Source organism: Polypterus senegalus, chromosome 14 (assembly GCF_016835505.1).
Source record: "Polypterus senegalus isolate Bchr_013 chromosome 14, ASM1683550v1, whole genome shotgun sequence".
In the NCBI taxonomy this organism is placed as follows: Eukaryota; Metazoa; Chordata; class Cladistia; order Polypteriformes; family Polypteridae; genus Polypterus; species Polypterus senegalus.
In genome coordinates this window covers 35,609,953-35,634,172 of record NC_053167.1, presented here as the reverse complement: position 1 = coordinate 35,634,172, position 24,220 = coordinate 35,609,953, and the positions used below count along the sequence as shown (strand labels likewise).

At 38.0% G+C, this 24,220-nt stretch overlaps 1 protein-coding gene across 1 annotated transcript in view; it reads right to left on the bottom strand.

Annotated features, from left to right (window-relative positions):
• The window catches only part of ptgis (prostaglandin I2 (prostacyclin) synthase), a 69,562-nt gene that overhangs the window by 34,622 nt on the left and 10,720 nt on the right, over positions 1–24,220 (bottom strand). Inside the window, exons 2-5 of the mRNA XM_039735343.1 lie at positions 18,713–18,836; positions 16,946–17,124; positions 15,045–15,188; positions 2,071–2,210 (exon numbers count right to left, since the gene is read on the bottom strand). Coding sequence (XP_039591277.1) covers positions 2,071–2,210; positions 15,045–15,188; positions 16,946–17,124; positions 18,713–18,836 — 587 coding nt within the window. The remainder of the gene's footprint in view (positions 1–2,070; positions 2,211–15,044; positions 15,189–16,945; positions 17,125–18,712; positions 18,837–24,220) is intronic.

Genomic DNA, 24,220 nt, shown 5'->3' with positions numbered 1-24,220 from the left:
TTCTTCAACCCCTTTTCTCTACTGCAAAGCCACCAACAATTCTTACTTTGGTTTAAGTTTTCAAACTTATCAAGTCATAGTACAAAGTCATCTGTTACCCAGATCCAGATATCAATACAACAATTTCTTCATCAGTCTATTAAGAAGGGCAGGAAGGTGCACAACTTGTTCTGCTTATTCTTTGGAGTTCTCAGAAGGCTGCTTGGTCAAACATTACATCTACAGTGGTGTAAAAAACTATTTGCTCCCTTCCTGATTTCTTATTCTTTTGCATGTTTGTCACACAAAATGTTTCTGATCATCAAACACATTTAACCATTAGTCAAATATAACACAAGTAAACACAAAATGCAGTTTTTAAATGATGGCTTTTATTATTTAGTGTGTTTTTTTTATTTCTGTGTGAAAAAGTAATTGCCCCCTTGTTCAAAAATAACCTAACTGTGGTGTATCACACCTGAGTTCAATTTCCGTAGCCACACCCAGGCCTGATTACTGCCACACCTGTTTCAATCAAGAAATCACTTAAATAGGAGCTGCCTGACACAGAGAAGTAGACCAAAAGCACCTCAAAAGCTAGACATCATGCCAAGATCCAAAGAAATTCAGGAACAAATTTGAATAGACGTAATTGAGATCTATCAGTCTGGTAAAGGTTATAAAGCCATTTCTAAAGCTTTGGGACTCCAGTGAACCACAGTGAGAGCCATTATCCACAAATGGCTAAAACATGGAACAGTGGTGAACCTTCCCAGGAGTGGCCGGCCGACCAAAATTACCCCAAGAGCGCAGAGACGACTCATCTGAGAGGTCACAAAAGACCCCAGGACAACGTCTAAAGAACTGCAGGCCTCACTTGCCTCAATTAAGGTCAGTGTTCACGACTCCACCATAAGAAAGAGACTGGGCAAAAACGGCCTGCATGGCAGATTTCCAAGACGCAAACCACTGTTAAGCAAAAAGAACATTAGGGCTCGTCTCAATTTTGCTAAGAAACATCTCAATGATTGCCAAGACTTTTGGGACTGATGAGACTTTTTGGAAGGCAAATGTCCCGTTACATCTGGCGTAAAAGGAACACAGCATTTCAGAAAAAGAACATTATACCAACAGTAAAATATGGTGGTGGTAGTGTGATGGTCTGGGGTTGTTTTGCTGCTTCAGGACCTGGAAGGCTTGCTGTGATAGATGGAACCATGAATTCTACTGTCTACCAAAAATCCTGAAGGAGAATGTCCGGCCATCTGTTCGTCAACTCAAGCTGAAGCGATCTTGGGTGCTGCAACAGGACAAATGACCCAAAATACACCAGCAAATCCACCTCTGAGTGGCTGAAGGAAAACAAAATGAAGACTTTGGAGTGGCCTAGTCAAAGTCCTGAGCTGAATCCAATTGAGATGCTATGGCATGACCTTAAAAAGGCGGTTCATGCTAGAAAACCCTCAAATAAAGCTGAATTACAACAATTCTGAAAAGATGAGTGGGCCAAAATTCCTCCAGAGCGCTGTAAAAGACTCATTGCAAGTTATCGCAAACGCTTGATTGCAGTTATTGCTGCTAAGGGTGGCCAACCAGTTATTAGGTTCAGGGGGCAATTACTTTTTCACACAGGGCCATGTAGGTTTGGATTTTTTTTCTCCCTAAATAATAAAACCCATCATTTAAAAACTGCATTTTGTGTTTACTTGTGTTATATTTGACTAATGGTTAAATGTGTTTGATGATCAGAAACATTTTGTGTGACAAATATGCAAAAGAATAAGAAATCAGGAAGGGGGCAAATAGTTTTTTACACCACTGTACATTGTATTCCTTCTGGTATCATATACAGCCTTTCCACAGTGCCACAGAATTAATTGTTTAAGAACAAAACAGGTAATAACATCCATCCTTATTAACATAATTTAAGGTTTAAAATAAAACAAATAATGGATTTTCTAGAGATATTTCAAGAACACCTCAATGGAAATTATGTTGAATGAAACATTCCCTTTAAAATATACATTCATTATTATGCAGTGAATGAGAGGCAGTTTTAGAACTGCCATTGTCAGTGAGAGAGCAACATACCAGATGTCAGGCTGGCACGAACTATTTTCATCAGCAGCTCGTCAAACTTCCTGAACTCTTTATACACGTCAGAACTCTGACTGGCAAAGGAGGACGTCTCAGGATAGGCTTCATTCCCAAAGAGTGTTAGATAGCCACAACTGTGGGAAGACAGCAAAAGAAATTATGCTTAAAACTGAATAGATTCTGTAGGAGCTATCATTATGATGCCAGGAAATTCAGAAATTATGATATCTGTTAAAATGGAGAAATCAAGCCTGGCTTATCATATGAACAAAAACATAAAATAACTTAAGAAAATATTTTGATAAGAATGTTTTATCCTAATCCTTACTATACGGTGTATAAAGTTGTTCCTTCAGAGTTGCCCTTACACTAAGTTGTTGGTTAATGCAGGACTAACAAAGGCTTAATTAAGGCACAGAAGAGGGAATTGAGCATGAGAATGCAATGGTTGGTTGTAATGCTCTTTGTATGCAAACATCTCTCTAATATTATCATGCAAGGAATATCTATGGCATTATTTGGGGGCCCTGTATTGCATGTACCAGCACCCTTTTGTTTTGGTTTTTTGGAGAATTATTTTGAAATCATATTTTTTATAAGTGTCTCCATTCCATTAATGCTGTACTAAAAGTGAGAATCAGCTGCTCCACATATGTTGTACCACGTGTAGTGTATTAATGTGTACAACTGAAAAACTATATTACGGTTGTCTAGGGTCTGACTAATGTTAGGACATTGCAGTCGAATATATTTATATAATTGCACCTTTTGTCCTATATAGTTCAAGCCTTTCACTGCTTCAATGTATTCAGTATAACCTTAGATATTTCACCAAACAAACATAAATGTCATCCTGTTTGCGGATACGTTGAGGGAATGCAATCATTTTGAATCCTTATTAGAAACTTTGGAATGCAATGATGCTTCGTTTTTTAAAAGAATTTGCCTATATTTTTCGAAGATTTTAAGTGAGAAGTCAAGCAAAATGACACCTTTTATTGCCTAACTAAAAAGATACATCTTGCCTGAAGAAGAGGTCTAATCTTCCTCGAAAGCTTGCATATTGTAATCTTTTTAGTTAGCCAACAAAAGGTGTCATTTTGCTTGACTTCTCACTACATTCATAATTGATAATACGGTACAACACCCTAGTACTACAAGGATTTTAAGGTAAAGCATTCAGATTTAGCAACTGGGCAATAACTTAGGGCTGCAACAAATAATCAAAGTTAATAATAATCAGCAATAAAATTATTGCCAAAAATTATTTTAATCGGTTAAAACCTTTCAGCTTTACATCTGGTGAGAAATCTGTGTCTTAACAAAATCTGTAAAAATTAACTTAATGGGTACAGGAACATAACCATGATGTGGGAGCACTTGAACAGCAAAACACATAGGTGTAATGGAGAGTCCTTGCTCACTCATACTTGTGAATAATCCAGCCCAAAAGTGTCATTTTTTTTTTTTTTTAACTTCTTCTGACAGGTTAAAATTCTTATCCGACAAAATATTATATTACATTATAAAATAATAAATATAAAATAAAGATATTTATTCTGTATATTTCAGACGGTGTATACAGTATAACACCAGAGTTTGATATACTTTGTAAGTCCTCAGGTCACTTACAGATATTTTTTGAGGATTCCACACTAATGGTGTGTATTTACACATGGTGGGAGGGGATAAGGGAATGAGACAGATTATAGAAATCTGATGGAGAACTTTGTTTCTTGGTGTAAAATGAATTGTCCGGTCCTGGAGGGCCCAACTGACTGCAGTTTTCATTCTAGCCCTTTTCTTAATTAGTGACCTCTTTTTGCTGCTAATTAATTTCTTTTAAATTCTTTTTATTTGATTTGCTCTTGAAGACACAAACCCCTTAATTGTTTCTTTTTCCTTATTAGCTGTCAAACTATAATGAGATACAAAATGAGCCAAAACATGACCACCAAACTGTGTCCAGCATACAGTATCTGAAAATAAAGAAAGATGAAGGTCTCAGGAATGCTGATCTGCTCAGGTGCACACACCATTTGGACAGTGCTCTTAGAAAAGAGAAAATCAACAGTTTCGGAAATGTAGGCCATAGCACAATGCGAGCAGCAATAAGCCATGGAATTAAAGAACGGGTTTAGTTAACAACAGGATTCGGCACCTAATTAAGCAATTGGTTGGAGTGAAATCGGTTGGAGTTTGAGGCCCTGACTTAGTTGGTCTTCTGTTGGCTCACTTACTTCACATTTCATTTCTGTGTGGGTGCCATTTAAGGAAAGAAATGAAGCAATTCAGAGGAACGGTGAAGAAATTCAGGGGAACAAATCTTAAAAAAGCAAGCCAATTAAAATGAATGGAAAAGGAGTTAATTAGCAGCAAAAAACTGGCACTAATTAAGAAAAGGGTTAGAATGAAAACAAGCAGCCCCTGGTGGCCTCCAGAACCGGAGTTGGGGATCCCTGGTCTAGAACTTCACATCAGCAAAAACGAGGAAGTTTTTATTGAATTTCACCATACCAAAGAGTATGTGAAGAATGATGCACTGCTGCAAGTACTTGGGAATCCATAGCATTGGCAGTCTGGACTTGTCTAGTAAATTCTAGAAGGAATTACTGTATATAACAAACTGAGAGCAGACTCTTTTTTTCTTATGAGACTGAATTTGTTTAATGTGTATAGTGACATGCTGTACATGTTTAAAAACTCTGTGAAGGCCAGTGCAGTTTTCTGCACTATGGTGTGCTGGGCTAATAACATTACTTGAAGATAGGACCACTGAGTTACCAAGCTAATTAAAAGGGAAGGCTCAGTTATTGGTTAAGTGGAACACACATAACTCACTGGAGATAGTAGCAGAATACAGAATGTAGACAAAACTGGTGCTATTATGAACAATGCTGCACATTCTTTCTCTCTGAAAGACTGCCTTACTCCTAGCCAATAAATTAATCTGTAGAATAAATGCTACTGGGTCTCCTTGAAACCTACAGTAATACACTCTAATAAAGCCTCAATATGACTGCTCTTGTATCTTTAAACAAGTTAGAAGTGCTCTTCTTTATCTAACTCGTTTGTACTGCCACACACTCTCCACCTTATGTTTTTTAGCTTGCACTGCGCTTTTATTGCTCTTTAATTAATATTGTTTTTTATCAGTATGCTGCTGCTGGAGTATGTGAATTTTCCCTTGGGGATTAATAAAATATCTATCTATCTATCTATCTATCTATCTATCTATCTATCTATCTATCTATCTATCTATCTATCTATCTATCTATGTTTTTTAGCTCTGAATTCTCCACAAGTTCATCAGGGGTACTAAAGAATCACTAAATATGGAGATATGGGTTTAATTAAAAGACAACAAGTAAGACTTTAACTAAAAGAAGAAACATTATTTTATGACTTAGGCAAACCAAGAAGCATTCCAGTGCAATTCCTGCCTATATTGGACTCATTCTTAACAGCAGTGTGTTATGGGAAGGAGTCTGTGTGGAAACCCAACACACTCAGAAGCAATAAGTAAAAAAAAAATGTTTTGTTTCTTTATTAAACATAATAATCACAAGGGAAAGATGAACACAACCTATCAACACACATACATTTAAACAGGACACCGCAGCCTCTTTACACCTATCTAAGTGGACATTGATATCTTGCATTGTTAACTGGTTGGCATACCCAAAAGCTCACTTTAAAAGTACACCAAACTACTCCTTTCTTACTTCAAAATGATCTTTCTTATGACTTGAGTCTCCTTTCTTTTTAGTAGCTGAACAGGTGAAAATACCTTTGAAATCACTTTGTGGTGTTATGCTCATTCATGTCTCAGAATTATTGATATTATCAAGGTTGGCCCTAATGTAGTTTCAGAATCACCAAGCCAATACTCCCTCTAGAACTTTGTGGTTTCTCTGAATACCTGAGCTTTTAATCTACCAGTTATGATGGAGTCAGTCTTGAGGTGCTAAAGGTGTGTGCTAGATAACTGTATAGAGTTCTTCAGCACATATTCAGTTTTAGTTTCAACTTTTAAAGGGTCCCATTACTGTTGAAAATATTTTGTGAAGTTTTAGTGACAAAGAAATGCTTCATCAGCAAATTGAATACTATAGACCAATGCCCTTACTTACCACTTACCATCTTGAAAATGCTGGCAAGGATTGTACTCATTTCCCATTTCAAACAGTACTGGATCCCCTGGCAGTTTGCTTTTTAAATAGCATTATCATTCATCTGCTTCAAAGGGGCATATTCTCATCTGCCGTAGATATTGCAGGCAGCTATTTAGTCATCATATTTTCAGTGCCTTTAACCTCAAATAGCTCTTATTCCTTCGGGATAAGATAAGGTTAAAGAACAACCCTTATTGTTTTGGATTACCGATTGCTCAACCAATACCTGATAAGCCGCTTTTCCACTGCATAGTACGGCATGACACGGTTCAGTACAGCTCACTTTTGCGGGGCTTTCCACTGGGAACAGTACCTGGTACCTGGTCCTTTTTAGTACCACCTCAGCCGAGGTTCCAAGCGTGCCGAACCGTTACCAAAATGTGACGTGTAAACTCTGCTGGTCACTGATTGGCCGGAGAAAATCGTCATTACTGCGTCACTGGCTATTCTTTTCTTTAAAGGTACAGACACGCGGAAGTTTCGAAAGTTCTCCAGCCACTGAGTGTTTGTAAAACCGGGAACAATCACATCCCACCACTCTGAAGCACGGTTAAATGTCCAAACAGATGGTCTGTTGCGGCGACTTTTTTGCAAAATGTGGAAGATCTGTAATATACAGAATCAGCATTTTAATGTTACACTGGCAGTTAAGTTCATTTTATGCTTTGCAACAGTGATAAAAGTTAGCTAGTGATGTGCTTTTTTTAGATGCTTAACCTTGCGCGTCATCGAGCTAAAGTGTTGTCTTTGTCTGCGTGTTGTAAAAGTTCCACGGTGTCACTGCAGTAGAGGCGGCGCAACTATAACGACACGTGAATAATCCCGCCCACTCTAAAGCGGTACTAAACTGCAGTCGAATATCAAACCGAGCTGAACTGAGCCGAACCAAGGTGAGCTGTACTGAACCGTGTTGTGCCGTACTATGCAGTGGAAAAGCGGCTTTAGTTTGTGAGCCTATAAAACTATTAGACTGAATGAGTGTTCAGCAACACTGGGATCCCCAAGAGGGATTTTCATGCTACTGTACCTCTCTGTTCCTCTAATACCAAACATATCAGACTTCAGAACAGTTGTATGACTTGCCACATGACAAAATTCTATCAGTCTGCAATCATGGGGTGTAAAAGTAGTGTAAAGGAGGAATGATACAAAGGCCCGATGGAGGAACTGAAACTGCACCTCTAAGCTAAAAATCTGCAGTTCGTAGATTTTATTCAGGGAGTAGAAATTGCGGTGATTCTGTTATGTAAGTGCCAAGGGTGTACACCAGTACAAAAATCTGATTTAAGCTAAAAAAAACAAAAACAAAACAAGGGCAGTTCATTCAAGCTTAATCCCCGAGGAGAGTCATATAGGATATTTCTATATATTTCCTGTCAACTTATTGCTACCGGTGTGCTATTTTACACAGTAGAACATTGGGCAGCCTCAGGAGAGGAGATGGCAATACACTTAATAAGATAATCAGGATCAATTCCCTGGCTAAATTATGTTTTCTTCCATGTAAATCGAATATATTAACCTCCTTAGCGTTGCATTTTATTTAAAAAAACAAGTAAAAAGCACTGTGTTATGTTTTGGCATGAAAAATAACATTTTCAGTAAATCTCAAAAGTATAATACTGATTCAAATAATAATTGTAATGATGAATAAAAATAATAATATGAAATGAACAATAAAAACAAAAATAACAATAACAGTAATAATAATATTACTAATGATCCCAAACAAGTATATAATCTTAAAATGAGTACCTTGTGTGGCAAACCTTAAGGCACCTTACTGCAGCGTCACAGTTGGGACAATAATAGCATGTTTCTTTTCAGTTTTTCCTTCCAGATTTATCAGTTTTTGAGCAGCACATTGCACAGGTACAAGTTGGATTCTGCATTTTTTCTATCTGAGGTATAAAATCAATAAAATGTCCACTAATAAGATGCTCTGCATTGATCTGCGATGTGCTGGTTCGACTGTGTCTCTTTAGCGGTAGTGTGGATGGTGGATGATTTGCTCTAAAAGCTGGCATATAAAGTTTCATGAGACAAATGCATTCCAAAAGCACTTGCTCCACCAGATGAAGAAATATCTTATTGAAGTATTTCTTTTGTTGCCTCTGCATAACGGGACAAAAAGACAATTCTTATCCACACAATCTATCCCACCTATCATGCTATTGTAGTCAACCACAGCATAAGGCTTCATATGACCTGCTAGTTGCCATTTGCCTGTACAGTTACTGTTACTGGATTATGTGCTAAGAAGACAAACATCTTTCTTATACTTCAATTTCAGCACAAGCACTTTACCCTTTTGCCAAGCTACTAGCGCACCTCGCTGTAATTTAGCTCTGCCAAAGTATTCAGGTATGCCACGACAGAGATGCACTGGTCCATATTTGTCAGTCTTTCTTTGCAGCAAGATGTCAGACAGCTCTGGTGAAGTATAAAAATTGTCCATAGTTACACAGTAACCTTGATCCAGCAGAGCATCTATCAAAGTCCCCACAGATGACGCAGCAACACAGTAACTGATTATATTTCGGATCAAACATTGTCTCTTTCCCTGTGTACAGGACCAAATAGAAAATGTCTCTGTTTTAGATTCACAACGCTTATAAAACTTTATGCCAAATCTTGTTCTTTTTGACGCGATGTACTATATCCATGACAGTCTGCTCTTATAAGCCATCAGACTTTCACTGATGCTGACACCACAGTCCGGAAAGTAAACGCTCCAAAATTTTGCTACAATGGCCTGTTACATCTCCTTCAGTTTGGGTGCTGGATGGGTATTCTCATCAAAGTCTTCATTGTTGGTAAAGTGCAAATATTTCATAGTTAGTGAAAACCTACACTCAGACGTAATTTCTTCAAAGAATGGCAGCAATGACAGCACTTTTACAGCCCGAGTCATTCTCGGTTCCAACGCTAATGCAAGACTCATCTGTACAGTTGCCTGAGTGACACTAGGGACTAACACTTTTACTGTGGTGTTCACAGCCTGAATAATGCTCGGATTTAACGCTAAGGAGGCTACGAAATTTATTTTGGAGCAAATCAAAGATGAATCCACAAGGAATTGTAATAGCAAAGTAAATTGTACATATAAAAGAATCAGAGGGTAAGGGAAGAAGTGCAGGAGACACAAAACTTTCACTATAATGAAAGGCAAACTGCTTAGATTTTCTTGAGTCTGAAAAGTAATTGACTGCTTTTGAAAACTGGCACCTCTCTGGTTAAAATTAGATGGATTTATCCTAAGGGAAAACTGTGTTACAGCTGCCTACGCAAAAAAAAACAAAAAAAACTATTCATAATTTAAAGTTACATCTAAATTGGTATTTACTAATTAGGTAATTAGCTCGTCTCAATTTCAAAATTACCTTATTCTGTCTGTTTTCTTTAATGCAGTCCCCATACTCCATAATGTGAAATCTCAGAAAATCCATAACAATCTTGAACAGCATCACTAAAAGATGTACAGTGAAGTTGAATATAATGAGCTGGGGACTCCTAACTTCTTGGCAAGTTTGACAAATTACTTGTGAATGTGTTGTATCTATATTAAAGTGCAGTGCTGTAGTTTACCTTCTGTTTTATTTAGCTTAGTGTCAGGGTCCATTATAAATTCTAACACCAAATGGTGTTCCTTCATTTGTCTTGCTGTCACTACTGAAACACAGATGACCCAGTGACACCTTTTAGTCTTGGTTTGTGCTGCTCTGGTGTGACACTCTGAATCATTTATTTCTGTTTCAGAGTTTTCATTTATTTCCTTTCCTTCTGTTACTCATCCACAGGGAAAAGTAGATCCCCCAGGAATCTTCGGCTTCTATAGTAATTTTTAATTTTCAGTTATTCCCTGTGCTTCTATTCCTGGAACAGAAAAATACACTTTATAAAATATATCGCTCCTGCCATCTTTAACTCAAGCTTCTTGTCAATAAAAAGCCTTTATTTCATTATTTTTGATTCTCTGATGATACCAAAACAGCTCTGAATGAAATTATTTTTCTACAGCCTACTTCTTTCTGTGCAAATTCTTACTGTGTAGCCACTTTTATGCATGAGGTGTCCCACCGGCGGGACATGGCAATATTCCAAAGTTTATGTGTTTGTTGCAGTAAAACCACAAGTTAATCAAAAGCAGTAATGGTATTTTTACATACCCAAGGGTTTCTACTTTCAAATAAATCAGAATTTGTTGTCTGCTCTCTTTGATTATTTAAATACAGAATGTGATTTGCACAGGTATACTCTGAGGTGAGCAGCATGTCACAACTGAGTGAAATTGCTTTTAGCAAAGATTTAACCTACTTCACGCCACATACAGGAAAGGCTCATTGCCATTGGATAGCCGGATTTCAGCCCAATCTGTCGATGTATAGTTGTCTATGATTGGCCATCCACATTACATGTCACATCTGTGCATAAAAGACATGAAATAAATGGCTTCTGAGATACAGTAGCTCATCTTTACTGTATAGTATTACCAAGTCAGATTCTGATTACAACTTTGACTCTGTTGGGAATGACACATTTAATAAAGGATTTGATGTTACTCTTGATTTGTATGTATTGCTTACAGTATAACTTTAAAACGTTGTGGCATGCAGGTTTACACTTCATGTGTCAAGGGTTCAATTACCATGCCTGAACACTATCTCCTGCATATTGTCCTTATGTTAGTTTACTGAGTAGGGCTCTTTCAGTTTCAACTAAGAGTACAGGCAGTGGTTTCTGTGAGTACTATTAGAAATGGGATAAAAAATCTTCCACAGCTCTGTTGATCTTTCCAGTGTTGGTAGCAGTGGTAGTGGCAGGGGTGAGGCAAATAATACCATAACCAAGTCTCATGTGCTTGTGACCCAGCAACTACAATCTGCAAATCAAAAGTGTCTGAGAAACACTGGTTTTGGTGTATTGTATGTGTCTCTATGACTAGCTTAGAGCTCAGGCCTGCCATGTAAGGCATTGTTCCCATCTCCATAAGCCTGCACTGTAAGAAGATGGTAGGAAAATGTATATATGTCCATAGTTTATTTCACACATGAGATGTAAGACAGAAGGAACTGCAACAGAAGGCAGGAGAGTATGTGTGGATTGCAGCACAAAAAACCCCAACCTAGTATACAAAACAGGTTTCACTGTGTTCAGTGGTAAACAAAAATAGTTTTAAGAACTGACATGAAAAATAATTTTGAAAGTAAAGGTTTGGGTGAGTATGTAATTATATATATCTTTTTCTTGTTCTTTTGCCTGCTCCCGTTAGGGGTGGATCATCTTTTTCCATATCTTCCTGTCCTCTGTATCTTGCTCTTTTACATCCATCACCTGCATGTCTTCTCTCACCACATCCATAAACCTCCTCTTAGGCCTTCCTCTTTACCTCTTGCCTGGCAGCTCTATCCTTAGCATCCTTCTCCCAATATACGAAGCCTCTCTCCATTACACATGTCCAAACTAACACAATCTCACCTCTCTGACTTTGTCTCCCATCCATCCAACCTGAGCCGACCTTCTAATGTTCTCATTTCTAATCCTGTCCATCCTCATTTGAGGAGGACATGCCTTAGGAAGACCATACATACATTTCCTTGTCCTTTTCTGCAGCCTCAGTCATACCTTTCTCATACAGTATGACTAAAATACTTTTGTGCAATCTGTGGTTTATACCACCTCTTACTTGAAGTTATTTGGCAATTAATACTTTAGTTCCATCATAGAATGTTATGAGTGTGTTAATTAGTGTGGCAATTGTATAAATTTGTCTGGGCCGTCTGCTTCAGTTTGGTATTCCTTTGTCGTGCCTTTTGAGTTCCTCATGTATTTTATTATCTATTATCACCCATCTTCTTACTGGTATATTGTTTTTTTTAATTCTTAATTTCTTTCTTGTATCTGTCTCTCATTTCTGTCACAGTTCTCCTGTTTCCTGTTAAATTGGATCTGACTTTTCACAATAGTTTTGATTTTGATGTTTATTCCTTTTCATATTATGGCTCCTCATGTTATTCCTGCAAGCATCCAGCAAGATGAGTATGATATTCTGCTTCCCTTTCTGCTGCTCTTAACTCTACTTTTGCTCTCTTCATGATAGTCTCCCTCCAAAAAAAGAAGGAGTAGTATAGTAGTAGTATTATAGAAGTAGTAGTATAGTGGGTGACACTGAGCATTCAACTCTCTGATATCTGTCTGTCATTAACCATACCTTCATAATACATGGCACAAAATAACTGGAAAAACTGAAAGCGATATTCGAACTCCAGGCCTGGATGACCGCAGTGGCTGCAGGTTTTCATTCCAACCCTTTTCCTAATCAGCGAGCAGTTTTCACTGCTAATTCACTCCTTAATTTTAATAGCCCTGTTTTGGAGGATTCAGTCTTCTGAATTGATTTCTTTCTTCATTAAATGACAGCCAAACATAAATGAGATGTGAAACGAGCCACCAGATGACCAGCTAAACTCCAACCAATCTATTAATGAGAAGCTGATTCTTGCTGTTAATTAAACCCAGTTATTTAATTCCATGGCTTGTTGCAGCTCTCATTTTGCTACAGCAGACATTTCCAAAACTGTTGATTTTTCTGTTTTTTCTAAGAACACCGTTCAAATGTTTTTGTGACCAGAGAGATCAACCTTACCGAGACCTTCACCTTTCTTTATTTTTAGATATTGTGTGATAGGCACAAGTTAGCTGGTCATGTGGTGGTTTGTTTTGTGTCTCATTATTGTTTGGCTGCTAATTAAGGAAAAAAGAGACAACTAAGGGGCCTGAGTCAAGTTAATTAAAACTAAGGCAAAACAAGTTAATCAGCAGCCAAAACTGGTCACTAATGAGGAAGATGGTTAGAATGAAATCCTGCAGCCACAGCGGCCCTCCAGGACTGGAGTTCGACACCTGTGTTCTATGGAAATGATTTTGTAGGTGGTCAGATTAATTCTTATGTATTAATACTAGCTATGCAAATTAAAAAATTCTAGCCTTACGGTTTAGAGTTTACTGTATTTTTATTGTTATAAAACTGGGTCAACTTCACAAAAACTGAGTATTTTGCTATCACTTAATTTTCAAAGATTTCCTTTTATATGTCCGCATATACCAGAGCAAGCACCCTTCATATGCCACATTTAACAGTTGCAGTATTCTGTTACTGTATCTCAAAATGTATCAAGGTATGGCTAGTCTTCATCTTCAATTAAAAAGAAAATGCTGTCACTGCAGAAGAAAATCCTATAATGAAAAATTGAACACTGATGGTACATGAGATAGCAGGCATGGAAAGAATCAGTTAAATCTATCTATAAGGAACAATTAAACATGACCAATGTCTGTTTATATTCGGTACGCAGAAAGTGCATTACTGCATCTACAGCAATGTCCCAAGGAGAATTTTGACACTGCATAGGTTGGAATGGCTACCCTTTGAAATGTGGTTTCAAAGAGATGTCACACCCACCCTATTCTGTAGACCTGGCCCCATGTGACCAGTGTGAAGAGGGCATCCTAGGCCAGTGATGAAAATGTTAAATCAGAACATACAGTAAAAGTGGTTTCATGTTGTGGCAGGTGGCTGGCGTCCATGCCCAGCCGGGATGCCCCTGCACACTATATTCAGGGGGAGCAGCCCTGGACAGTGCAATACCTCCCCCTGGATGCTAGATGGCCACCCCACTGGGGTGGAGCAGTGCCTCAGTTTCCCACAGGGCTCCCTGGGAATTGGAGTTAGGTGCAGCCCTGTTGCGTCCTGCAGGCACCACAAGGGGTGCTGTGTTTGGGACTCCTGAGCCTGTGTGGGCAGTGCAGCCGGAACTCGGTGATCAAACACCTGGAGTACTTCCGGGTGAACTATAAAAGAAGCCAGAAACCACCACTCAGTGGCCAGAGTCAGGTGGAGGAGGACAAGGTTGCTTGGGAGGAGTGGTGGAGCCAAGGAGAGGAAAGTGCTTGTTGCACTGGTGTGATTAGTGCTGGGACTGTGTATTAGAAGAAAATAGTTTATTTTATTGTACATGTGCCTCCGGGTCAATCTGTGTCGTGTCAGGCGCCATATACCGTCAAGCTTACACTACATATATATATATATATATATATATATATATATATATATATATATATATATATATATATATATATATATATATTGTGAAGGAAGGCCGGCCATATATTCCGGACCACACCTCCAAGCCGCCAGATGGAGCCCTCCCAGTGGCATAGAGGTTCTCCAAATTCCAGCAGAGCCTCATGGACCTTGTAGTTTTTATAAAAAGCCCTGCTGGATACCAAAGGGGCCATCAGGAGCCGCTATAGGGAGGCTTGGGGACTGCTACATGCCCTATAACCCGGAAGTACGTCCTGGTCACGTGAACAGTAGGAATGACATGCTTCCGGGGTGAAGAAAAAGACTTTGTAGCTGACCCGGAAGTGATAGGGAATCTCATGGACTGTATAGTGGATTCACTTCCGGGTCAGGAGATATAAAAGGACCATGGGAAATCCCAGACGCTGAGCTGGAGTTGGGAGGAAGTGCGACAGAGCTGCTGGGAGGAGTGGAGTATTGATTGTTTATTGAATTATTGTATGGTAGTAGTGTGGATTAGTGGTGCTTGGTGCACATTATTATTATAATAAATAATAATTATTGGACTTTTACCTGGTGTTTGGCGTGGTACCTGAGGGTTTAAGGGAGCAATAACATCTCCTACTGTCACAATATACAGTATACCTGTATATATATATATATATATATATATATATATTTACTGTATAGTGTTAAGAATATTTTCTTACCAAAACATTGTGCTGTAACAGAAATGAAGAAGTCCGTCTTCTTTCCACATATGATTGTGCCCATTCAAAACAGAAAGCAGATGAGAGCAAAGATTAGACTGCATCCTTATATTTAGCAACTCCAAATGTTCACCCTGTAAATGCCTGGATGGAGAAATGAAAATGTTTACTTTTAGGCTGAATTTATTTTAAGTTTAGCAAATATTTGCTGTTTATTAGGTGTCATTTCTTTAGTTGGCCACCTCATTACTCCCAAGCATTCTATATTTTAAACATTCATCTCATGTTTATATAGGATCCCTTACAGACCCTACATTTCCTGACAAAAGTGGTGAGAAGTTTATTTAAGAATTGACAACAAAAATAATAATGAGCCTAGTGCTGCTGGGAAAGCACATTTAATTAGTAAAGCCATGTCAGGGTGCTCTACAAGGATAAACATGTGTTAGTTAATGCATGGTGTTCATTAAGAACTTTGGCCTTAAGGCATACTGTGGTTAAAAACTGTGTACTCATAAAATAGCACAACATGTCTTAAAAGATTTCTTCACACAGTGAATTGTCAATATACTGTATAAGACACCAAAATTTGAAATTTAATCATTGCTTGGCATGCTTGATTTGTCTTAATTTCTACACTAAAGTTAATTTCTAATATATTCTTCTAATATTTTTGCTAATGCCTGAATTTACTAAGACTTTCCCTTTATGGCATTACGTCAGTGTGACCTTGCTTACAGCAAAAGCCTTTTGTTTTCTTTCTGCTGATTCCCCAATCCAGCTGGTTTCTTTACGTGCCTCCCAGAGCCATCTTCTCTCTGAGGTATTGTTTGCTTAGCTTCCTAGCCTTGGACACAGGTGTTCTCAAACTCTTATCCTGTTCTAAGTTGGTTTCTGTACGTTAATCTCTGTTCTTTCTCACACTAGAGATTTTGCTGTAAGTTTAAAAAATAACGCAATATAACTGATTTTTAGTGAACTATTTGCTTGACCTATCTTAATTTATGCTTAATCTAATGTTTTAGAAGCTTTTAATTACTTTTTATGGCTCTTTATGTTAATTTACTATTCTCTATGTTAATATAAAAAAATTTCCTTCTACATAAGGAGACCTGGGTTTGCTTCCTGGGTCCTCCCTGCATGGAGTTTGCATGTTCGCCAGAATCGCCAATGCACCTAACCTGTATGTCTTTGGACTGTGGGAGGAAACCGGAGTACCCGGAGGAAACCCATGCAGAATTTTTATTAAAATCTGAAATAAATCCATTTATGATACACAACAGAAAACCTATATAAACCCATTTTAATTCTGAGTTTATAATGCGACAAAATGAAAACCCTTTTGGGGGAACAATACAATATTTCCTTTACTTATGACATATGACATGGCTGATTATTCTTTAAGAGAGTGTAACATGCTACAGGGGACTCTTCCACCTAGGTGATGGGATTTAAATTTAAATTTCATTGGCTTCTTCTGTTAACTGAACAAATGTTTTGATCAAAATGGATTGTAGGCCCTTTATTCTTTTTATAACGGACATAGGGACTGACTGTGATCACAGTTTTTTCTTCACATTTCCATTTGGTTTAAATCGGGTCTAGCTAAAGTTTTAAAATTTAATTCTACTATTTTCATTTACACTTTGAATGTTTCTGCAAACTGACAAATTTAAACTGTTCCCACAATTACATTTACAGTTTTGAGGAAAGTTTTTAATGAAATTTTGATTTTACTTCTTTGAGTTTGAGTTTAATTGAAAGCTAAAACTGTATTTTTTCATTTGACAAGAGCATACTGCTACTATTATGTGTTTCATTTACTCTAACCACTTGTTTAAGTTCATAAATCCAACAATACCATAAAAAGCTAACAGTTGTAGAGAATTGCTCACACTTACATTTTCATGGTAGCTTTTTCCTCCACTGAATCGTGGTCTGGTAGTTGAAGGTCAAATATCCTTTTCATAAGCAGATGAGCGTATTTGTTGAAATCAAGCTTTGAGGAGGACTCCATAACAACTGCATCATAGGAATGTGGATCCAGCAGCACGGTGACATTGCGTCCTGCAACATGTACCTTTAACAACACACAAACGGACTTCTTTAAATCTCTAACCCCTTCAAAGTTTAGAGTAAAGTCTATAAGGATTACATACAATAAATTTCTAATGCACCTACTTGAGCAAAATGGGAAAGTGCTGTCCTAGTTCACTTATAAATGAGAAAAACTCAAAAGAAATTTTTGAGTAAGAGTTCAATGCTTCTAGAATATGAAAGACATTTACTAATGCTGTCCATAATTAAATGAATATGCAAACCTTTGGTAGCTTTTTTGAGCTTTCAGTATTTCTGACAAATTAACTCATATTTCTCTTTTCTTTCTTTGTTCTCTAGATAGATAGAGTAAGAAATGTTTGATCTTTAACTTTATCTTTCAAGTATGCATTGTAATGAAACTTTAAAGTCAAAAAAATAAAGAAGACATCAAAAAGGTTCCAGGCCACATTTTCACATGTCTTGAACTGCTGTATTGATGTACTGACGAAGCTGTTTAAGGCATCCAAAGAAATGCTCTCATTCTTAGTAAATCACATGGACAAAGGAAGCACATGTTATTTGGTGAAATGTTCAGCCTGTGACACACAGAAACAGATTGAGATACCTTTGTTCTCTTCCTCTGCTTGTACCTGTTTTTTTTTTTGCTCTAAATTTATCTTTTCTTTATCTGCTTTATAAGGAACTTTTCAATGTGCTTAGTAAAACCATTTTTAAAAAACAATGCAGAGTATTTAATTTTTTAAGTGTTAATTTTTCTGGATTACTGTGATAAAAATGGGAAATTTTCTGTTAGTATTTATTTAAGCAGCTTTAAGCATAATAATGTCAGAAAATGAAGTTTCATTAAAAAAGTGAAAGCTGAGAAGGATGGCTGGGAGTCTTACCCAGCCATAATGCCCTCGATGTGGAAAGACAGGGGGAGACAGCAGTCTGCTTAGGGAATTATCTCCCCCGATCAATAGATGGCAGCCTCCCTGGGTTTCAGCAGCATCCAGGATTCCCACAGGGCATCATGGGAGTTAGAGGTCTTTGGCACAGCACTGTTGGGTTCCGTGGGTGCCACCAGGGTATGCTGCAGGTACTGGGTAGCCCTACTTTGTTGGGCTCCCACACCACTCAGAAGTGCTCCAGGGCCAAACCTGTGGGACACTTGAAGTACTCCCAATTTTTTAAAAGGAGCTGCCTGCCACTGCTCTGGAAGCTAGAAAGAGGAGAAGGAGGATGAAGATCGCTGGGAGGAGCAAATGATGCAGAGAAAGAGAGAAAACCAAAAGAATTGCTATATGCTGCCAGTGTTTTGTATTTATGATAGTGGAGTGGGAACTGCTTTACAAGGAAGAGCTTCCCACAATAAAAGTCTTTGTCTGTTTGAGGCTTATGTCCAAACCTAAGTGTCAGGTGTTTGGGGAGCTGAAGCAACCTCTAGTGGCCATAAAGTAAAATAAATTAAGGCAAAATATTAGCAAGAAAGACCTACAAACGTTTGGTTTTTATTAAGTGTGAGTAAACGTAGCAAAGTAATCCTGTTTAAAATAGCTAGATTGAAAGAAAGGTAAAACAGGGAAATAAAAGCAGGATTAATTAAAATAAAATTCAGTGTTTCTTACTGTAAAAATGTCACCATGTTTCTTCTTCATTTGAGCCAGAAAGTTAGCTGCATCTTTTCCCAAATGTATGGCATGTCCCAGCCAAGGTATATAACCTTTGTCCAAGGGAGGCTCATTTTTCCGTCTGCAATGACAGCAAACATATTCTCCTTTAATGAATTGTTTCAGCACAGAATTTGTCTTTTATGCCTTCTATGACATTAGTATGATATGCATCAGTTTGACACATTTTGTCTGAAGTTTTTATTTTGAACTCTCATTCCCAATAATGTACTTCCCAGAACACATCTCCATATGGGATTATTCTGACCCTCTGAAATAGTTTATTAATGAATTTAATTTGTTGCAATATTTTTGTGACTTGTACTCATTGCTGGTCTCTTGTGACATGCGGCATCTTGCATTATGCTGTGTGTAGAATTCACACTAAAACATGGCATACAGACAAAAACAGAAATGTGTGTACACACAAAAAAATCCAGATTCATAAATCTGTGCGTATGCCAACTTCTATGTTCTTCTGCTACATAAATCCCGGTCAGCGTGAAATTTAACACACGCACACGTGCCTGCCGCCCACCCTGACTCCTCCCAGAACTACGCCCCTTTGAATATGCAAACCAATATAAATAGCCCTTTATGTTTTGCGTTCTGTGAAAAGACAATGGCAAAAGCACGGGGGGAAAAAGAAGAATTTCAGTGAATACCAAGCAAAGCAAGGATAAACATACTATTTGTTGGTTTAAGCAGTTGTATAAACAACAAAAGGAAATTGATCGAGTGACAGTGAGTGATGGAGAAACTCAGAAGTTCAAGTTTAGAAAGTCGCACAGTACCAAAAATAAAAAGAAGTGGTCAGATATCAAAGTCGGTGTGAAAAGACGAGTTGTAGCCTTCCATCTGAGTGGAATTGTTTTAGGGTACAGAGAAAATAAAAAACTGGGACACAGTGGAAAAGAAGGTTGACATTTCCACTTTAATCATGTAGTTTATTTTGTCATTAAAGTAGAATGTAATAAACTTCATCTAAACTTCAACTTCACGTTAAATGCTTCATATTCTATGTGTTTTTCAATGTGCTCTATGTGTGTGAATCACTACATGCTTCTTAAACGGGCTTTCTCTTATGCTGACAGGTCACAGAATACATTATGTTCATGATATTACAGCTCTCTGAACAATTTAAATACTAAAATGTATACTTGATATTTTTATGATTTTCATGTATAAAACACTGAGGCACAGTGATGCAATGGTAGCGTCAAGCTGGCACCCCTTCCAGAGATTGTTCCTGCCTCCCACAAGATGCTTGTTGCTCCATGCACGACCCTAGATAAAAAAAATTATTGCTGCAGTACTGTCTCTTTCAAACATACTAACCCCCAATTCCTGTCCTTCCTTTTCTTTCTCTAAACAACCAATCACCACACAATCAGCTCTTTAATAAATATCAAAGACATCTTTAAGCTTATAACGCCGATTCTTCAAAACTTTTAAGGAACATTGAAATATCTTCATATTACATGTTTAATTATTCCATCCATCTATCCATCCAGGGTTGCGCCAGTCCCAGCAAGCATACAGCGTGAGGCAGGAACAATCTCTGAACGGGGCACCAGTTCAGCGCTACCACTGTCCACTGTGTCCACACATTTAATTATTAATGGTATACATTATTTAAATGAAGTTAAAATGTATCTGTATAAGATAATATATATACTTTACTGCATTTCATCTGAAAAATTATATCAAGTGCTCAAAGAAGATGCCTGGAAATCTAAATCAACTGAAGCCAGTCGTCATCATCTGTAAATACATGCTCTACTTCTGCTAAGAAATTAGTTCACACTTTTGTTTTCAGTCGACTAGATTACTGTAACGCACTCCTCTCAGGACTACCCAAAAAAGACATACATCGTTTGCAACGAGTGCAGAATGCAGCTGCTAGAATCCTAACTAGGAAAAGAAAATCCGAGCACATTTCTCCAGTTTTGATGTCACTACACTGATTACCTGTGTCATTTAGGATTGACTTTAAAATTCTGCTTATGGTTTATAAAGCCTTAAATAATCTCGCCCCATCTTATATATTGGAATGTCTGACACCTTATATTCCAAATCGTAACCTCAGATCCTCAAATGAGTGTCTCCTTAGAATTCCAAGAACAAAACTTAAAAGAAGTGGTGAGGCGGCCTTCTGCTGCTATGCACCTAAAATCTGGAATAGCCTGCCAATAGGAATTCGCCGGGCTGATACAGTGGAGCACTTTAAAACACTGCTGAAAACACATTACTTTAACATGGCTTTCTCATAATTTCACTGTAATCAAAATCCTGATACTCTATATCTCCAACTCATTAAAATAACTATTCATGGTGGCTCTAAAATCTGTACTAACCTTTACTCTCTCTTCTGTTTCCTTTTCCGGTGTCCTTTTGGTGGTGGCTTGCGCCACCACCATCTACTCAAAGCACAGTGATGTTCCAACAATGATGGATGGATTAAAAGCCAGAAGTCTGTATGACCATCAACATCAAGTAACTCCGTGAGAACCCTAATTACAAAGAGGACTGTTTCATTTATGTTAGGTAGAATGCCCAGTGGGGACTGGGCGGTCTCGTGGTCTGGAACCCCTGCAGATTTAATTTTTTTTTCCAGCCGTCTGGAGATTTTTTTTGTTTTTTCTGTCCACCCTGGCCATCGGACCTTACTCCTTTTCTAAGTTAACTAATGTCGTCTTATTTTAATTTCTTATTTTGTCTTTTATTTTTCTTTTCTTCATTATGTAAAGCACTTTGAGCTACTTTTTGTATGAAAATGTGCTATATAAATAAATGCTGTTGTTGTTCTCTCTTTTATTGAATTGAATTCTTTTATTGTTATTGTATGGTCCAATGAGATTCAATATGCAAATCCTACATAAACATACTTTCCTATAAAATGGTGAAATAACAACAACAACAACAACAACAATAATAATAATAATAGGATGAAAAACAATGAAAAGTATACAATATGAAAGCATAAGTGGCTCAGGTTATGCAGTATTATAATTGTAATGCAAGTTTACAGTGAGGTAATTGTACTTATAAGTACAAACAGTTCTCCTGGGAGCACTTGATGGACTGATTGAGTGCGTTTAGAGCTCGGAGTAAAACTGTTTCTGAATCGTGAGGTCCATGCAGGAAAGGCTCCTCAGCTTGATTCCATTGGGGTTATTGTCATTTCTTAAATCATAAAGTTAATGTTGTTGACCATGATAATTTTCCATTAACTTGCAGAGAGCTGGCTTCAAGTTAACACCATTGAGGAGAACAGAAAAGATAAAAAGGCAAATACATGAAAATGTAGTTCATGCTACATTTTTCTAGAAATCAGTTGCCACTATGCTAAAGCTACTGATTTACTGGAATAACTGAAGCATTATGTGTAATACTTTTAATAACAAGTGTGTAGCAGATATTATCTGATATTCGAGTACTCAGTTGACATATGATTGAGGAATATTTATTACTGCCATATAAATCTCAGGAAGTATGGGGGTGTTGTGGGTATGGGTTTTGTTTATTCTGTTTAGGGCCCCAGTTTGGCTAGGTGTGGCACTGGTCTTGTGTTATTCCAGAATGGACATCATCGTGCAGTCGGTAAAATAACTGTTGTTACACCAATTAAATAATAGTCCTGCTGTGGATTATTTTATTAATAGGCCTTTCGTCATTCTTTCTTTTCTAAATAAAGTGCTGCAGTGTACATTTACCTGACAATTAATCTGTCATGCCTTTCTGGTTTTTAAAACTATGCATAACAGACTAAACATAGCCTTGCAACTGCTTACAATAATAATTGTTCAGTTATTACACTGTTTGATCTTACACCTACTTTTATTACAGTGTACTGTTTTGGTTTCAGTTATTTTCCTGAATAATATTTCAGTCTTAATGATGTACCTCTGACATAGTATCAACACTGTCTGTGTAGCACCCAGCAATATGTGTTATTTAGCAAACAGAAACACATATATATTTGATGCTTTAGATGTTCCTCACAGTTTAGTGCCTGGCCCCTTTTTACTTATTATTTACCTTAATCCCTACGATCTTTTAACAGCCTTATACTCCATTTCTATGATTGTGATATTAACATCTATCCCCACACAATGAACCTACTTTTCATTTTCTACTAATTTTGCTAGTTGATTATTTCACCCATATTAAGGCGAAGTGTGACGGGTGGCTGGGTCCCATGCCCGGCCAGGACACCCCTTCAACACTGGATCCGGGAGATCAGCCAAGGGATGCACTCCACGTCCCCCGGAACGCGTGGTGGCAGCCCTCCTGGTTTACATCGAGGCCACAGGTGTGGGACTTCAGGACTCAGACCTGTTGGGCTCCGTGGCGACCACCCGGAGGAGCTGCACGGCTTAATGAGCCTCTGTGGGCTGGAATGCAGCCACACCCAGAAGTACAGCCTTATTAGGCCAATTACCACCTGGAGCACTTCTGGGAGGGCTACAAAAAGAGCCTGCAGCCACTACTCAAGGGCCAGAGTCGGGAGATGGAGGAAGAAGCTAGACTATAAGTTCTTAGTGTTTTACATGTGCCTCAGCATGAATCTGTGTCGGGTCGGGCACTATATAGCATCCATATCAAAGTGGTTTATACTTCACGAGACGTGATGCATGCTCCAGCAGATGCTCCTGCCACGCATTGTATTGTTTATACTTGCGTGCGTACTTTATGGAAATCTGGAAGAATCCACCAGGTGGCAGTGCGAGATATCATCACGGTGAGAACATGTTCAGCTTCGCTGTGTTGTGAATTACCTGGAACATCCATTAAATTCCAATGACACCTTACCACAGTATCTCTGAAAAGGATGTTTAATGATTAAATCCATTAATTTCAGGGATGTGTCCATTCCACCATCCATTGGGCACGAGGCAGAAACAATCCCTGGACGAGGCCTCAGCTCATCACAAGGTGCATACAAGCACACACATACACTGGTGTCAATTTAGCTGCACCAAATCCCCAAATCTGCATATCTTTGGAAGGAAACCAGAGCACACTTTAGAAACGCAGCAGGAATACATGTAAACTCCAGGCAGGGAATACCAGCGATGTGACTCCACACGAGACAGCGGCGCTACCGCTCCACAGCCATGTCACCCCCATGTGTGTAATTATTAACTGTATTCATTGTTTAAACAAAATTAACATTTTATCTGCAAAATGTAACATACATACTTTAATGCATTTCATCATGAAAGTGATATCAAATATAAATCTTGGCAGCCATGATGCGTGCACATACACATTCTGACCGTGAAGTACAAACGAGCCCTAAGGCTTGACTGAGCCGACAACAATGTGAAACTCAAATGGAATGAGTTCTGTTTATAGGTACTATATTTAAACAATTCTTAAATCTCACAGCAATCAACTCTTTAAATATATATCAGTCATCTTAAGTGATGAATCTGAATGTCAGCTTCAGCTCAAACCTTT